This window comes from Leptinotarsa decemlineata, unplaced genomic scaffold (genome assembly GCF_025532065.1).
Source record: "Leptinotarsa decemlineata unplaced genomic scaffold, Ldec_3_MD MMD2_tig00000008_RagTag_RagTag, whole genome shotgun sequence".
In the NCBI taxonomy this organism is placed as follows: Eukaryota; Metazoa; Arthropoda; class Insecta; order Coleoptera; family Chrysomelidae; genus Leptinotarsa; species Leptinotarsa decemlineata.
This window is the reverse complement of record NW_027412537.1, coordinates 9,676,386-9,693,770: the sequence shown is the minus strand read 5'-3', so window position 1 is coordinate 9,693,770 and position 17,385 is coordinate 9,676,386. Positions and strand designations below refer to the sequence as shown.

The window sequence follows — 17,385 nt, the reverse complement described above, 5'->3', positions numbered from 1 at the left end:
AAAAATTGATAGCCTAAAAACCTTTTCTATGAACAATTACTTGTACATGTCAAGTTTCATCACGATCGGTTAAGCGATGTAGAAGTTTATCACTTACCAACCAACCAACTAACCAACCAATGAACATCCATTTTTATATATAAGATTATACAATGGAAGTCCGAACTAATGAAATTCGCATACTACATTTTGTTCTACAAGTGAAAACTCACAAAACAATCTTCCTTCATCAGAGGGAGCGCTCAATAAACAAATGTGGATCTTTGGCGATTTTTTAGATTTTGAGGGCAATTGTTTGACAGTTACATTGTTCACATGCTGTCAATTGAAAAATGTCTACGGTTTCAATTCTTATCTATTGGTACTAATATAAATGCAAAAGTTTGTGAGAATCGAACGATATTGACCCATGGCGCTGATAAATATTTTTTTGCAGGTGTATTCTACATCTGGTACCAATTCGAAGAAAAAACTTACAAAAAGAAAGTATAGTATTAGTGCAGATCGAAAGAGTGATCGTGCATCACTCAGTTCCTCAACGAAAGGTATATTGTTAAAATTTCATTTCTGAGTATATTTCAATAAGTTTCAAGGAATGAGAATTTCAATAGAAAATATAATAATTATGTAGTATAGTTGAAAAAATATTCACAAATATACCGTTACCATAAATGATGATTATTTAAACGCTCGTCGAGAAGAGTGTTGTAGTTCTGGTGTTTGGATTATTTGAAATGGACAAAGTTTTCTTTTCATTTCTACAGATTCCCCTCCTACCCCTCTTCTACCAAGGAATATTCTGCAACCAGGCGAGATTATGAAATACCAAGTGACATTCTCACCAACTTCTTGTGGAAGATACAGCAACGTCTATGCATTGACAATATTCGGAATGGATTCAACTCAGTCGATCCACTGCAAAGCTTTATGCGAGCTGCCAACTCTAAATTTCACGCCGGAGATTGTGTTTCCGAATTGCTGCAATAGCTATAAAGAAAAAATTCTTGGCGACAGATTTACTTATTTCAAAGAGGAGGATGTTTTTGATATTGGCTCTATTATTGTAGGAACCAATAAGTAAGTAGAACATTTCACTAATATTAAGATACGTGTTTTGAACGACTGTACTGAACAATATATTCGTTGAATACCATTTTAATAGTATTCATCCCCAGAAATATTAAATGTTTCCTAAGTACGGTACGAAACTTCAGAGGGTGATTTGTTAGGTCGTTTGAGGTCTGTACCTGCACTTGTACCTGTACTTGAACCTGGAACATTAACAATCTTGCTGCCTGTTGTCATTCTGTTCGTTATTCTCGAATTCCTTGAAATGGGGTTCCATATTCGCTTGAGGTTCACCGCTTCTTCTTTTCTGTTGAAGTTCTCCGTGTGTTTGTGGATCTATATTGCCTCCCGTACCAGTCGGCTATAGTATCCCTGCCGACCTTGTGGCTACGTTACGTGGATGACACCTTCGTCATCTGGAAACATGGAAGAGACGCCCTGAACCGTTTTCTAAACCACTTGAACGCCCAACAGCCTAGCACAGGCTGTTGGGCCAGGACCAACGGATAGCTTTCCTAGATGTTCTACTAGAACGATGTGGTACCAGACTAACCCACAAAGTATATCGGAAACCGACACACACATATAGATACTTGCACGCACTATCGAACCACCATCCTAGCCAAAAGAGAAGAGTCATCTCCACTCTAACGGAACGGGCTCGGAGAATATGCGAACCAGAACATCTGGAGAGGAAACTGAAATACTTCGAAGTGACCTTGAGATCGAATGGATACAGTGCCTCCGAGATCAGGAAAGCTATGAAACCGAAGAGCACCACTGTTCAAAAAGCGAAAAAGGAGCAGATGGTTGCACGCGCATATCCACCGTTTATCCCTAGGATCACGGACAGAATTGGATAAACACGACATCGAAACAGTCTTCAAACCCACGAGGAAAATACAACAAAGCCTCAGGTCAGCTAAAGACAAAAGAGACCCATTATCAGCAGCAGGGGTCTATCGCATACCGTGAACTTGTGGTAAGGTATATATCGGAACCACCAAACGATCCATGGGAACAAGACTGAAAGGGCATAAAAGGAACTGCAGACTAGGCCAAGCGGACAAGTCAGCTGTGGCAAAACACGCGCTTAGTGAAGGAGACCACATAATTTTGTTTGAAAACACAGAACTGATTGCCCCTAACCAGGAATACTATACTGTACTATACTGGTACGGGAGGCAATAGAGATCCACAAACACACGGAGAATTTCGACAGAAAAGAAGAAGCTGTGAACCTCAATCGAATATGGAACCCCATTTTAAGGAATTCTAAAATAACGAACAGGACAACAGGCAGCAAGATTGTTAATGTTCCAGGTTCAAGTGTAGGTACGAGTACATGTACAAGTGCAGGTACAAGTACAGGTACAAATACAGGTACAAATACAACTGATTACCTGACAAGGCACAAATACGCTTTACGAAGCCTAAAAGTTAGTCATCGGACAGCAAGCCATGATGGTTAAAACTCTGAAGGAGCTAACCACTCGCGCCAGCGAACGTCCGAAAGAAATTCCAAAAATCCACTCGAAAAACATATTTTAGATTGATACAGCTTTTTCGTCGCTTGTGTTTTCTTCATATCTAGCTTCTTTTCGTGAAAGACAATTGAAATTACTTTGCGTATCATGAACACTTGCTTTGGAGACCAGCTGATAGTGTTGTCATATCAGTGAAAGTCAGAGTTGTCAATTAGGAGTGATTTCATCATGAATAATTTTACTAACGCTGAAATGGCTGACAAGCACTCTATTTATGGATTTGCAAATGAAAATGCGGAAGAACAAGATGAATTTACTAGGACAGATTAATTCTATGTTCTGAAACCTTTAGAGCGCTAGATGCATGATTATATGATACTGGGAGTTTTAATGCAGGTGGCGGAAGACCAGAAACTGTAACAACGCCTGAAATAGAAGAAGCTGTACTTGATGCGATGAAAGAAGATCCTTAAAATAGTACCAGGAATATTGCATTGCAGCTGAAAGTCAGCCCAAAAACCGTAGGGACGGTTCTAAAAAGAAACCACCTATACCCATATCACATACAGCGGGACATATTGCTCATTTACATCAAGGCTGAAAATGTTTATTATTTGCTTCTGGTTTTAATTTAATGTTGTCCATGGATAGTTTTTTTTCTCGAAACGAAGCTTGATATGAAGCAAACATAAGCAACGAAAAAGTTGAACCCTATATACGGTACCACATGGTTCCCTCATATCTAGAGACAAGAACAAGATTTTCCAAGAGAGAGAGAAATATACTTTACTGTACAAGAAATCAAGTTCTTATCGACAAAGCATCTTCTGAAAAAAATTGTTAAGGAGTGCTTTTTTAAATATACAAAATATTTACAAAAGTAGAAAAATCCTATACTAATCAGTTGAATAATAAACATATGTCAAATATAGATGAAATGAATGAGTTTATAGAAAGACTCACATAAAACTTAACTAAAAAAGCAAATAAAATATAAATAATACATACTGAGAATAAAATCATATCTAAAATAAAATCATAGCAGAGTTTCGCTGTAAAATTCCTCGAGATTATAGAATGCTTTTTTGAGTAGAGCTTCTTTCATTTTTTTCTGAATTTGTAATAATTTTTCTCCTTTCTGATTTTGGAGGATTCAAAATTATATATTTTTTTGCTTTCGTAAATCAGAGAGTCTTTTGTCGAAGTCGATTTCTGAATAGGAAGAGGTATGTTATTATTCGATATCAACCTTGTGAAATATTTCATTCAACTGTTTGGTTTTAGGGTATCAACTACTGTATTAAAGTTTTTGTGTATTAGACGTACAGACTCTAGAATGAAAATGCAGGTGAGGGTTAAAATGCCCTTGCTGATAAATAATGGTCTACAGGGTTCACGCATTTGAGCTTTGCATGTGTATCTAACTGCCCTTTTTCGTAGGACTAACACTGATTGTAGTAATTGTTGACTACAAAATCCCCAAAAGGCAATTCCATATCTCAAATGAGTCTCAATCATACAGTAGTAAACCATCTTTGCTGTAGATGTGCTCAGTTTATTTGTGACAACTCTAAGTACATAACATCCCGCCGCTAATTTTTTTGTCAATGCCCTAATATGCAGATAAAATTTCAATTTGTCATCAATAGATATTCCTAGAAATTTTGAATTATTTTTGTTTTCTAAAGTTTGTCCGTTTAGGCTCAAATCTTCACAGAAGGTGCTAAAGGTAAGTACGTTCGATTTATTTGTATTAAAACATAAGTAATTGGAATCACACCAATTTTTCACCTTTCAAGGCACTATAGTGATGGTATATTTCAATTACTGGATATTTTTTTCATGCCAGAGGATGGTAGTGTCATCTGCAAAAATTGTGAAATTTCCTCTAATTGGAATGAAAGCCACATCATTTAAATACAGAAGAAAAAGAATTGGACCTGGAACTGATCCTTGTGGGACACCAGATAAGATTTCTCCACTGGATGTCCATTCGATTATACTATTTGTTTTCCATCGCTTGAATATGAGACAAACCAGTCATAACAAGCACATCTGAAACCATAGAAACAGAGCTTCTTTAAAAGGAGGCTATGATTTACGCAATCGAAGGCCTTCGAAAAGTCACAAAACACAGCTACTACAGTTTCCTCGTTGTTAAGGTTCGTATAAGCATGCTCAAGAAAATGAAAGATTGCATCATTGGTGCTTTTTGAACTTTGAAAACGAAACTGGGTGTTTGATAAAATTTTTAAACTGTCTAGAATGGCTAGTCCCCTTTTTAGCACAAGTTTTTCAATCACTTTCGAAAGTGTTGAAAGTAAAGAGATTGGTTTGTAATTGCTTGGATCTTCTGAATCACCACCTTTGAATAGTGGAAAGACAAGAACTGTTTTGAGACATGAAGAAAATTTTCCAAGTGCAAACGATCTATTGATAGCTCTGGCCAGTGAATTTAGAGTAGCAAAAATTTTTTGTGAACAAAAATTCCGAATTAATTTGAAAACATATGCATTGTTTTGAAACTGAAACAGGTATATTCTTCGATGTATGTACCACCTACGTACCTACATGAACAATGATAGTTATTATTCACAAAATATTATTGGATTCTCAAAGAATATTGAGTCTAGTGTTCGACCGAAACTGGTTTTTACGACCGAAATCGAAAACGAATTTCGGCAATGGTCTTAGTTTCGGCCGAAACCGAAACTTCCTTACAAGGATTATGTTTTGAGGGAAAAATAAAGAAAAGGTTATTTTAATCAGTTAGTTTTCATTTTTTTATCTATAAATCACAACGTTATGCAGTCTTCGACATTTTTACTTATTGATAATCAACATAAAAAACCCGTATTTAAAAAAAAATATTATTTGCACCTTAAAAATACTTAAAATAGGTGAGGTATTTATTTGATTAGATGTAGATCCTTCATTTGAATATTATTGATGTGTTTAAAAATATTGAACATAAAATCACTTATTTGAGTTGTTACCTAATATCTCTTGTATGAATTTTAACCAGCCGAACATGACCGATCATGCAGTTTCGGTTTCGGTCGTAGTTTCGGCCGCCGAAACCGAAACCCGTTTTTATACCAAAACTCGACTGAAACCGAAACCGAACTTTCGATCGAACACTAATTGAGTCATCTGTTTTTTCTTTAGTTTCAGTTCAGATTTATCTTGTTTGCATTCTGTTCATACTTAGTTATGTTAAAGTTTCGAATTATTGATTTTCTTCTTCGATAAACATGAATACTTCTTGAAAAGTTAATTCGTTATTATTGTATTTAAAATTAAGGGGAGAGTTTGATTTTTGTAACTTCCTGATATTCTTTAAAAAAATAACGTGTTGGAGAAATGAATCGCTGTATATTAGTTGAACTATTATTATTTTCAGATCACTTCCTTATTCAACCGATCTCACCCTACAAAATGCGTCTGATCTCCAGTGCATCACCACCTTGGAGTTGAATGAAAATTCTCCATTTTCAATACAGCCTAACAATATCATTATAAAACCAAACGAAAGTGTCATCGTTAATCTATCTCTGAAAGCACCCAGAAAAGGAAATATCGGTGGAGAGCTGTACATTTCTGTTAAAAACAATCCCAAAGTTGAAACGATCAGATTATTAGCCTATTCCTGTGCATTGGAGTTCCACGTCAGTCCAAAGCTCATAAACTTCGAAAAAGTGCCGACAGATTATTGTATAAAGAAAAAGATTACATTGAGAAACTCAACGCCTGTCGATTTATACTGGAAATTGGTCAAATCCGATTGGATGCACGATATTTACAAGTTGTCCAAAACCAATGGACAGATTAAGTTATATTCGGTGGAGGAAATCACCGTAGAGTATTCACCAACGAAAGAAGAAACCAATCCCAAAAAGAGTATGGAACTCCAGGTAGGTTAAAATATAGCAAATTTCGATCGAAAACTGCATTAGACGGCAAGCCTATGCTAAATATTGAGTGTTATAAGATATCTCTTGAAAATACATGATTTTGGTGGTGCACGTGACAATCTTGTAGAAGTGAAAACACAATTCGGGAGCGTAAACTTATCAAAAAGTATTTCATAGATGGTTTGAAAATTATGAAAGATGAGAAATTGAACTTTCTATGTATCTGTTGAGTAGGGAGGGTGAGTGTAGACTCAAAGCACTTAGGCTCCTCCCGAGGAGTTTTCCTCCTAGGACATCGTCCATCCTGTCCTTTTCAGGAAGGTGGACAGGTCAGTAGGAGACATCTCTTTTATATTGGCAGGTGTAGGCCAAGGCTCGCCGAACACACACTCTCTTTTGCAACCTTGAGGTGTCTGACAGTGACCTCCGCGAATGTTTTGGAAAGTGCAGCGATATTACTATCGTAGCGCGGCTTCTTCAACCTTCTTGGGGTTCCCTCCGTGGAAGTGCACAATTGAGGAAGCTACAGGGGCAGCCGGTTCCCCTCGCGTTTATTCAAGGTGGAGCTCTTGGCGCCCAGCGCAGGAAGTTCTTGTGCTGTTGGAGGTGATCTGGATTGGAGTGGACATTTCTGTTCATCTCCAGCCACCGCCTTAGATTGAGGTGAGCACTTCTGTCCAGCTTCGGGATTGGTTTTTGTTTTTGTTGTTTCTGTATTTGTGTTGTTTGATCCATGTGTTTCCACGAGTAGCAAGGAAAGAGTTGGTCACCTCTGGCAGAGCCCCGCATTACCAGATGTAGGTTGATTACAATGAGGTTTCGCCCAGTTCCCCAAGGGGATCGTTAGTAACCGCATATCACCCTAAGGCCATTCAGCTGTCGGCACAATTCCTTACACCTTAGCTTGGGTAGGTTGGTCCACGGTGGCATGTTTTGCAAAGGCTTTTGGGGGGTTTTAGTTCCCCTCACCCTATTTATTGCTGACACTGACCAGGAGTCCGGCGACCCCGTCCGTAAGGCCACATTGGCTTCCCGGACATGGCGTCCAGTCCCCTGGCCGTTCCCCTATCCGCCACCAGGGGACGCGCCCGATAGGTAGCCCAACCCACGTGAAACTTTCTATGTTTTTTTTACCACTTTCATTTGTAACTCCATTATTTATCATTTTAATTTGACTTTGAAAATAGGGTTCCGCGCGGCTGTTACGGCATGCGCGCTGCCGCTAAAGGGAGTTTATCAAAAGAAATAATTATTTTTAACATAAAATGTCATTTTAAAAATTTGAAAAAAATCTAGTATCTTCTTAACACTTGAATGAATCGAGTCCCGTAGAAAAAAGTTTTATCACCATTTTTCAAAAAGTTATTCAATTGTTAACTAACAAATTTTTTTCCCAATCTCCGTTTGCATAAATAATGGTATGAAAGGTATAAATAATTGGCCTATAAATTTTAGACTTCGTGGAGCCCTTTTGATATATATACTTCATAAGATCCTGCGATAAAACTTCATAAAAATTTATTAATTTGTTAATTATGATTTTTTATAACTATTGCAAAATGAAATATCTAAAAATTGTTGATACATTTTTTTTTCAATTGATATTTAGCTATGTCTGTTTTCATATTAGACAATGGCAGTTATTAACATAGGATATGAATTTTTTACGTAATTTGTTTATTGAATCGTTTTGAACAAATAGAGAAATTCAATATTTCTGAAAAAATTTTTACTGCTATTTTGTTGTCTAGAGATGATTATCATTTTTTAAAATTTTTTTCTTAATTTTAATTTTTGATTGTTTAAAATCGATTTTTTTACACTTCGATTGTTTAAATGATTAGTTAAGAAATAATTTTGCTTTTAAAAATCATAATTCACACTTTTAAATAGTTTGGCAAAAACTTTATTCAACTTATTCAATTGTTTATTAGTTTAAAAATTTGTTATGAACAAATATCGACCAACCTCGCGGCAGGCCCTGCACCTTGTGTCAGGAACCTCTATACCCATCACGCGACTGCGGTAGACTAAGGTGTTGAAGACATCATCCTGGCAAGCCATGATGAACCCCTCAGTTTCCGACTTCAGCCCACTCGACCCGAGAAAAGCGAACGTCAGGCGCCTTGATAAGCCAAGGTCTCCAATATTATTGAAGAAGACCCCATGCATTGGCTTATCCTTGTGTCTCCGCAGAAGTAAGGTGATCTCTGCGGCTTTTATCTGAGCTTTTTGCTGAACGGGTTCCAACTCGGTGACAGAGTTGTAGTCACCTTGTTCAGAGTCGAAAACTATACCGAGTTCATCAGCTGCTCGGGCAGCTGCCCTAAGGAGAAATGCGTGGTCACGGACCGTGCAGAGAAGGGGATCCGAACTCCTGACGACTTTACAGGCTGTATCCAGTACCATTATTTCACTACGGTATATAAAGGTACATTAGTAAGTCGGTGGTACAGCATGTAGATGAACATCATAACTGAACATTAAACAGTAACAGTGATTCCCAGTGAATTAACAGTTTTGCCCACAGAAATATTATTATTAGTCGAGAAAATTATTTTTTGTGTTCTTTCCTTATTGAGTTTCAGTAGGTTTGAATTGAACCACGGTAAATTGATGGATGTAGCCATTACTACGTGGTAGGAGATCATAATGAAAAGAGAAATGAAAATTTCTATGTTTTTTTACCACTTTTATTTGTAACTAACGTTACTGCAGTTTCGTCCTATATTTCCCGATTTTGTGGGATATCGATGGCACTGAGAATTGGACCCGTAGTCATTCATATTTTTCCACGTATAGACTAAACAACCATAGATATAGATTGCTGGGAAAGTCAAAATTTTATTTTGTTCAAATGAGGGCCTACATGATTTGGTCCTATCTCGATTAAAAATTAGGCGAAGAATTCTTTTCTGAGCTATAAAAACACGATCCGCTCCTGTACAATCTCCCCACAAGATGACATTGTATGACAGTGTAGATTGAACCATAGACTAATACACGTTATTCAAAGATTTTACATCCAAAACCTGATAGTTGCAATAGTGCATAAAAGCTGCTATTAAGTTTTCTAATTACATGGTTGAAATGGAATTTCCAAGATAAATTTGTGTCAATGTGAACACCCAAAAATTTGGTTGTTTCACTTGGAAGAATTGTGACATTATTGACTAAAACCTGTATATGATTAATACATCTTTTTTTACCAAAAATTTCTATTAATATTGATTTTTCTACATTTTCGACAAGCTTATTATCATAACACCATGTCGTAAAATTATTGCTGATAAAATTCAGCCTCTCTTTGAGCTCTTCAGAACTATCTGCTGCTGCAGAAATCGATGTGTCATCAGCATAAAGTACAATCGGAGATGTTCCAATATACTCTGGCAGGTCATTATTGTATAGCGGCCCCAAAATGGATCCCTGGGGAACTCTAAGTGAAGTGTCAATCATGTCCGAATCAACACCATTCCATCTAACGTATACCCTTCTGTATCTTATAAATGACAATATTCAGTTTAAAAATATTCCACGAATTCCTATAGTACATAACTTTTCCGATATACTTTCCGTTGTCAACATTGTTGTAAATGTGTTCCATGAAAGCAGCAGTCGCTCCTTACGTCGATCCATTCGGAGAAAACCCGTACTGAAACTTGCTCAAAATATTTTTACTCAACAAAAAATCAAGCAATTCATTATGATTACATTTTTCGATGATTTTACTCATAGTACTTGGAATCGTGATGGGTCGATAATTGTTCAGGCAATGTAGGTATAAATACTCAGCTTTGAATGTAATCTAGTTAGTTTTGAAAATGGTGTAGTGACCCAAACTAGTCAACAAATATAAAACGGTCGTAGAAATAGACAAAAGTGTGTTTTTATAGTGTATCCTCAGTAACAATATTAATAAAATGGAGGTCTTCGAAAATACAGTACAATGAGTATACATTTAATTTCTTCCACAGATATTCGATCTACATCATTCAGAAATAATACCTCTTCAAGTTGATTCCATAGCTCTCCAGTCTGAAGCGCTTGAATACATCATAGAATATCAAAATCATATCGACTTGGGGAATATGAAGGGGAAAACCAATTATAAAATTCCGTTCCACTTGGTCAATAAGGGAAAATGCAATGTTAACATTGTGTGAGTATTGATTTCGCCTGTCCGGAATCTTCATAAGGACATTCTCTTTCCAGATTCTCGAAATTGGATAATATCCTTCAGAACGATTTGCACCTTATCAGACAATTTTTCAAGTTGAACACTGAACATGAAATTCTGCAAGCACAAAAATCAACCACTGTGATTTTTAACTTCAGTCCTACCGTGGAGATGAGTTTTACTGATATTCCGGTATTCAATTGCAATTTCGTGGAGATCGACAGGCCCGAATATGTCATAAAATCGTTCATCATAACATTTACTGGAGCAGTTTATTTGTCGATGTACCATTTGGGATTTTTGACAGAAACCTCTCGAGTAATAGAAAATTGTTTTTCAGGTTCACCTTGTGTCCAACATCTGATCTATATTTCGGGTACCAGCAGATTTTTAGTACTATATCGCAAAACATAGAGATGAAAAATACAGGAAAGTTTCCATTTCAGTATGACATAGTACTACCGACGGATGTTCAAACATCACAACTGAAAAGTAAGCTTGGTTTTACAAGTTTAATACCTGAAACAAATATATGTTTTACGAGGGTAGTTTGAAAAGTTTCCAATATAAGAAAGACAAGACATTTTTCAATTTTTTTTCAACATAACCTCCTTTCAAATGTGCCCAGCGATGCTCTCATCTCTGTAACCCGTCTAAATAATAATAATAATAATAAATCGGCTTTATTGATACTACAAAAACAACAATACAAAGATACATTTGAAAATGAAACAGGTTACAGGAGATTCTGGTACTCCTTGGTGAATTCTAGCTCTAAGCTACTCAAAATCAACCAACAAGCACCACTCCAAAATGCACTCGAACATATGAAAATAAGACAATTAACAGTGATGGTACCACGAAATGAGAAACGTAAATAAAAATAATAATTTGTGATTACATATAAAGAGAGTTGATAAATAATTAAATTCAATTGATCTGTTGTTTATTATTATGTCCAATGAGCAAAAGTTGACATTACTGACTATCATAGATATAATTTTTATATTTGTATTTGAGTTTTCTGATATTGAATTTCTTTAATTGCTCGGGCAATGAATTATAGAGTCTGAAACTGTGCAGTGCGATGTTGTGGCATAGTTAATTTGTTTTTGTGTTTAATGTTTCTTGAGTGAATATTTTCACGCAAAACTAGTTTTTGTATTAAAAGGGGAGAATGGGAAAGGGTAATCAATTTATGAACAAAACAACCCAAATGATGAATCATACGGTTTTTCATATTGAGCCAGCGGGAGTTTTTAAAGGATTCAGGAATTGAATCATACTTACGAAGTCCATAAATTAGGCGCCAACAAGAATTTTGCACTTTTTGTTTTCTTTTTTCATCTGAATCATATAAGTATGGCCCATATATGAAGTCGCAGTAGTTGGAATGGCTTAGCACCAAACTATCACAGAGCATTCTTTTTAGAGGTTGGCTCAAAATAAAAAACGATTACAGTATAACAGTTTCAATGACATATAATCTTTTCTCGTTAAATTTTTAACATGAATAGTGAATCTAAGATCAGTGTCAAGCATCACCCGTAAGTTTTTAGCTGTATTGACAGGAGTCAAGATAGTATGACCTAGTTCTAAATGGAAATTGTTTTCTGCAAATTTACGATTCTTCTGAGTTCCAAAATGCATCTTCATTGTTTTAATAGGATTAATTTTCAAATCATGTTCATTTGATAGCCCATTAATCAAATCAAGATCAGTGTTGAAAAGATTTTGTACCTCAGCATACTCATCGATTTTGAAGTGCATGTATAATTATATGTTATCAACATACGCCTGTATTTTACATTTCTTGATGGACGAGATAATGTCAGTAGTATAAATGATAAACAATAAAGGTCCCAAAATGGAACCCTGTGGTACTCCTGATAGAACATCAAGAGGTAAGGAGTGATTACCATCAACAACTTTTTGAGATCGACCAAGTAAATGAGACCAGATGAGAAATAAGGCAGCACTATCAAAACCATAATATTTGAGTTTCATGCAAATCAGCTCATGATTGATGGTATCGAATGCTTTCGAAAAATCTAGTAGTACCAGAGTGCTAATCATTCCCTTATCAAATCCCTCAACAATGTCTTATGTGACAGTAGCAAGAGCTGTAGCCGTACTATAACCATGCCTAAAACCACATTGCGTTGGTGATAACAGATTATTGGTATTGAAATATTCATTAATGTGTAAATAAATAACTCTTTGAAAAATTTTTCTTATGGTTGGGTGTATACTGATAATTCTGAGATCAGAATAACTAGCTGGATCATTATTTTTGCGAATGGGTTTCCCAACGGCAATTTTCCACAAGTCTGGAAAATATGAACGTTCAAAACAACAGTTGATGATATGTGTAATATATTCATCTATAAACGGGCTACAAAGTTTCAACAATCTGATTGAAATATCATCAACCCCCGAAGCTTGATTTTTAATATCATTCAGTATTTCATGAATAGCTTCTTCAGTAGCGAATCGAAATGAAAAGTTATCTTGCCTGAATAAATAATTATTGCTATAAAATTCAATATTTTCATCACAATTATTAGAAACATTTTGTACGAATTGGGCAAAATAGTTATTTATTTCATCGGGATTCGAGAGGTGATTGGGTAGAGAATATTGTTTTTTTTTTTGAGCGAACATTGAGGTTAGAAAGAGCATTCCAGGTTTTGCGTGGTATTTTTTCAGAACAGACAGACTTGAGATATGTCCTTTTTTCGGTTCTAACTATTGACAAGGTATAATTTCTCAATTCTTTATACCTCATACGATCATTAACAGATTTTGTTTTTTTAAATTTTTGAAAGGCTTTGTCACGTTCTTTCATAAGGAGTCTGAAATTTTGAGTGAGAAAAGGAGCGGGAGGTTTGGTAATTCTAACTTTTTTAAGAGAGACATGAAATTGTACAATTTATCATCAATATCATTTTCACTTATGATAACGAACCACGGCAACTGGTATAAATCTGATAAAAAAGTATGCAAAGTGAAATTGTCGAAACAGCGGTATGTTACGAATTTGGGTTCTATTTTGAATTTCTTTGTTAAATATTCAACGTAAACTAGCCTGTGATCTGAAATGCCTTGGGATGATAAAGTACCAGATGCTATAACATAGTACTCGACATTTTTCTCTACAAAATAATTGTTCACGAAGATGATTGCCTCCTCACTCGACGAAAATATTTGTCCTCCAAGCTCAATTTTTAGACGAGGGAACAAAAACACGTCTCTTGGGGCTAGATCTGGTGAGTAAGGCGGATGGTCAAGCAGTTCTAACCGTAATTCAGCTTGTCAAATATAATAATGCGTAGTATGCTGTTGTATTATCTTGTAATAAGTTGGACATATTATTTTTCGTTGAATTTTAGATACCAAAACACATGTTTTTTCGTATAAAACATCAACTCTCAGAAATAACCTTAAGGTCAACAGAGCCAAGCCATTTAAAAGAAAAGTCGTTAAAATTAACTGGTTGATGCTAAGAAATTCGATATTTTGAAACATTCAACCTCATCATTCATTTCATTATCATGAAAGGGTCGAAAATATATTATTCAGTCTGCGTACCCCATTCAGAATAACAGTCAAAAAGTACTTAAACGTATAATAAGTATCGAAATTTATGTTAGAGTTCAAAGGTTCAACGACATGATAAAATCAAGACATCCGAAATAGTCTCCATATCTTTTATTCAAGACAGCGAAAATATCAAAATAACTCTTGCAGTGACATCTATATATCAGTAGCAGCCTCACGGCATTAGAAAAATCGGGAAAGAGTCAGTAATTCTTGCAGACTTATTCGCCCGACCATGAGGTGGCGATAAGAGTACCAGTCTTGGAAACAATTTCAGAATTTCCGATTGGCAGCAACTTTTCTGAGATAAAGTTAATTACATCCCCTAACAAAGTTAAGGTGGAGAGTTTTTGGGAAAGATTTAAGGCAGTCGTGCGCGGAGATTTGGTGAATCCAGTTGAATTTCCTACAGTAGCTGGAAATTCTAGAGGAAATTTTGAGTGAATTGAAATAGTGAGATATTTCAAGTCACTTTAATTCAATTCAATTGGCACCTAGGGTTTTGGTGAAAATTTACCACTTAGCTACGAATCGGGTTCCCTTTTTCATTTTATTAGGTTATTATAGGTTATAGCATTTTCCTATGTTATACAGGAAGAAGCGATTAAGTGGGTCTCTCAATAGTTTCTCAGAGTTGTATCTCATTTTGTTTTTATAGCAGAGCAGAATTCAGGCAAGGCATACCTATGTCCTGAGTGAAGTTATTTCAATTTTCAGAGGAATAATCCTGTCATTTTGTTTTAGTGGTTTATTCATAGTTTTCACACGGTTATAATTATATATTTTTTTTTCTTTCATATAATTTAAATAACGTTCAGTAAAACATATATAAAAGAAAAGTTTAAATATTATTTTGTGTAGGTTAAACTTCAGTATTAATTTTTGTTCATTTCATTTCATCAATGGTTAATCCGATTATTCCGCGGACTTTACTCATCGATAAAGTTGGTTTGTGAAAACTCAGCTAATATTAAGACCACTCATTCAAGCCGTGGCCGAATCCAGTCTCTGAGATATAATTGGTGGCATAACCATTGCTCTACGAAGATAGAAAGGTAAAAAATTCAACTATTGACCAAGTTGCCTATTATTTCTCAATCTGTGTGATCATGAAGGATTTAAAAAATTTTCTGATCTGGTGGCAGCAACTCTAGCGCTACCAAACTAAATTAAAAAATAAATACCTTCGGCTGAACTATCCTATATACGGGGGGGGGTGTATTTTTCTGGTGCGAGTATAACTGAGATAATTATTATATATTTCTAGTAGTATACAGAGATCGCCAATTCAGACCCGATGGACCTTTATTACAGTTTTTTCCTTTTTAAAAATAATCGATTAAAATAACTATCCCAAAAAACAGTGACCATCACTTTCCCAGACAAAAAAACAGCTTTGACTTTTTTTGGAGCCGGTTCCCCCTTGCAGTCCACTGTTTGGACTGTACGTGAGGACAGCTTTCTCATGCCTAAATGTTGATTTCATATATGACAAACACGTTTTTTGACATGTTCATAATCTTTGCTATCTCTCTCCCTTTAATTTTACGGTCGTCTTGCCTCATTTAGTGAACTTTGTCGATGTTTTCATCGGTAGTTGCAGTTTTTTTACGTCCCGAACGTTCACCGTCTCCCAAGCTCCTACAGCCACGTTTAAATTCAGCTGCTCAAAATTTCACTGTGTGAATGATGGTGCAGAGTCCCCATACACAGACTTCAACTCATCTTTGATTTGCGTAGGCGTATTGCCTTTCGAAAACAAATATTTAATGACAGCTCGACACTCAATTTTGTCCATTTTCATAAAAACACTCACTTCAACACTTGTTACATAACAACTGCAACAACAAATTCCTTCCAAATTTCGGACATGCGGTTGGTTATCTCGTTCACAGACAGATAGAGCGATGACAAACCTGTTGTTTGTTGTGCGCTTCCGCCTAGTTCGAGGAGTGATACTCTGAAGGAATTCTATTTTGAATTATCGGAAATCAACGACTTTGTGTTGATGATATAATCCAACGCCCTTCGTGGTATTAGCCGGGAAAGTAGTTCTTTTCTAATAGTTGTCAGTCCATTAACCTACAGTGAGACTTGAGACTGGCCTGAACGAATTGTTCCTTTAGATGATTTGATTTATAGCCAGTCTTCAAGTATGCCCACTGACTATATGTGAATTGTTTGTGGTTGTTTCCTTATAAGCATTGCTTGTTTCTTAGCATTAAAGTATTACCATTTTTTTTTTAAATTAATATTAATGAAATAAAGGGCGGGGCCAAAAATTATACATAAATATATCAGTAATTTCAAGAAAGATTTTTTTGTTTTTGTTTGACTGACATAAATCATTTTGATATTTGGTGGTTGATGGTGCAACTGACCACGTAAGAAAAGTATTCTCACAAGGGAAGGATTTCACTCTTGAATCAATGTATATTTTTTCATTTTTTCAGTAGTTTTTTTCGCTCATTTCAAACTATTTCGCATAGAGGTTTATTTTCCACCTTTTTATATGCTCATATTAATACATAATTCCATTTCTTTTTGTTTTAGTAAAGTCTCAGAGTAAGAAATTGAAATCTGAAAGCAGTACCAGTAAAAAAACGTCTAGCAGCAAAAAAACTGATACTGGGAGTGGAAAGAGTAAGGATAAATCAAAAGAGTAAGTTCTTCCGTATTCACGGCAATCCCACGACGACAAATAACTCAGAAACGGGCGTATGATTAAAAGTTTCAAAGAACACGTCAATTTTTGCAATATCATGGGGAGTCAAGTGATACATCATTCGGATGTTTTCGTATTACCGCTGTTTTTTTTTAAATAATTGTACTGCAGTAACGTTAGTTACAAATACAAGTGTTAAGAACATATCACGGCAGCACGGCAATCTTAATAATTCGTATGCGGATGACACTGTATACCTAGTGGATGGAGATAACTGGGATAAGACCATATCAAAGGATGAAACTTGCATGTCAATTCCGAAATATAATTGGACCCCGTTATGCAATAAGGTACCAACTGACATTTTTAGGTAAAATGAGATATGCCGTGTTTTAGAACTCAAATATCGTTCTTAAAGTTTTGCAATAGAGAACCAACTGTTAGGAGTGTATCGGTACCTATAGTTCTATA

The 17,385-nt window shown here is 35.6% G+C and overlaps 1 protein-coding gene across 3 annotated transcripts in view; it reads left to right on the top strand.

Moving 5' to 3' along the window:
* LOC111509109 (hydrocephalus-inducing protein homolog) overlaps positions 1-17,385 on the top strand; it is a 174,776-nt gene that overhangs the window by 95,311 nt on the left and 62,080 nt on the right. For all 3 annotated transcript variants that reach the window (XM_074171028.1, XM_074171027.1, XM_074171029.1), the window contains 7 exons: positions 437-545; positions 765-1,077; positions 5,959-6,469; positions 10,447-10,631; positions 10,685-10,933; positions 10,990-11,141; positions 16,803-16,911. In XM_074171028.1, the coding sequence (XP_074027129.1) occupies positions 437-545; positions 765-1,077; positions 5,959-6,469; positions 10,447-10,631; positions 10,685-10,933; positions 10,990-11,141; positions 16,803-16,911 (1,628 nt within the window). The remainder of the gene's footprint in view (positions 1-436; positions 546-764; positions 1,078-5,958; positions 6,470-10,446; positions 10,632-10,684; positions 10,934-10,989; positions 11,142-16,802; positions 16,912-17,385) is intronic.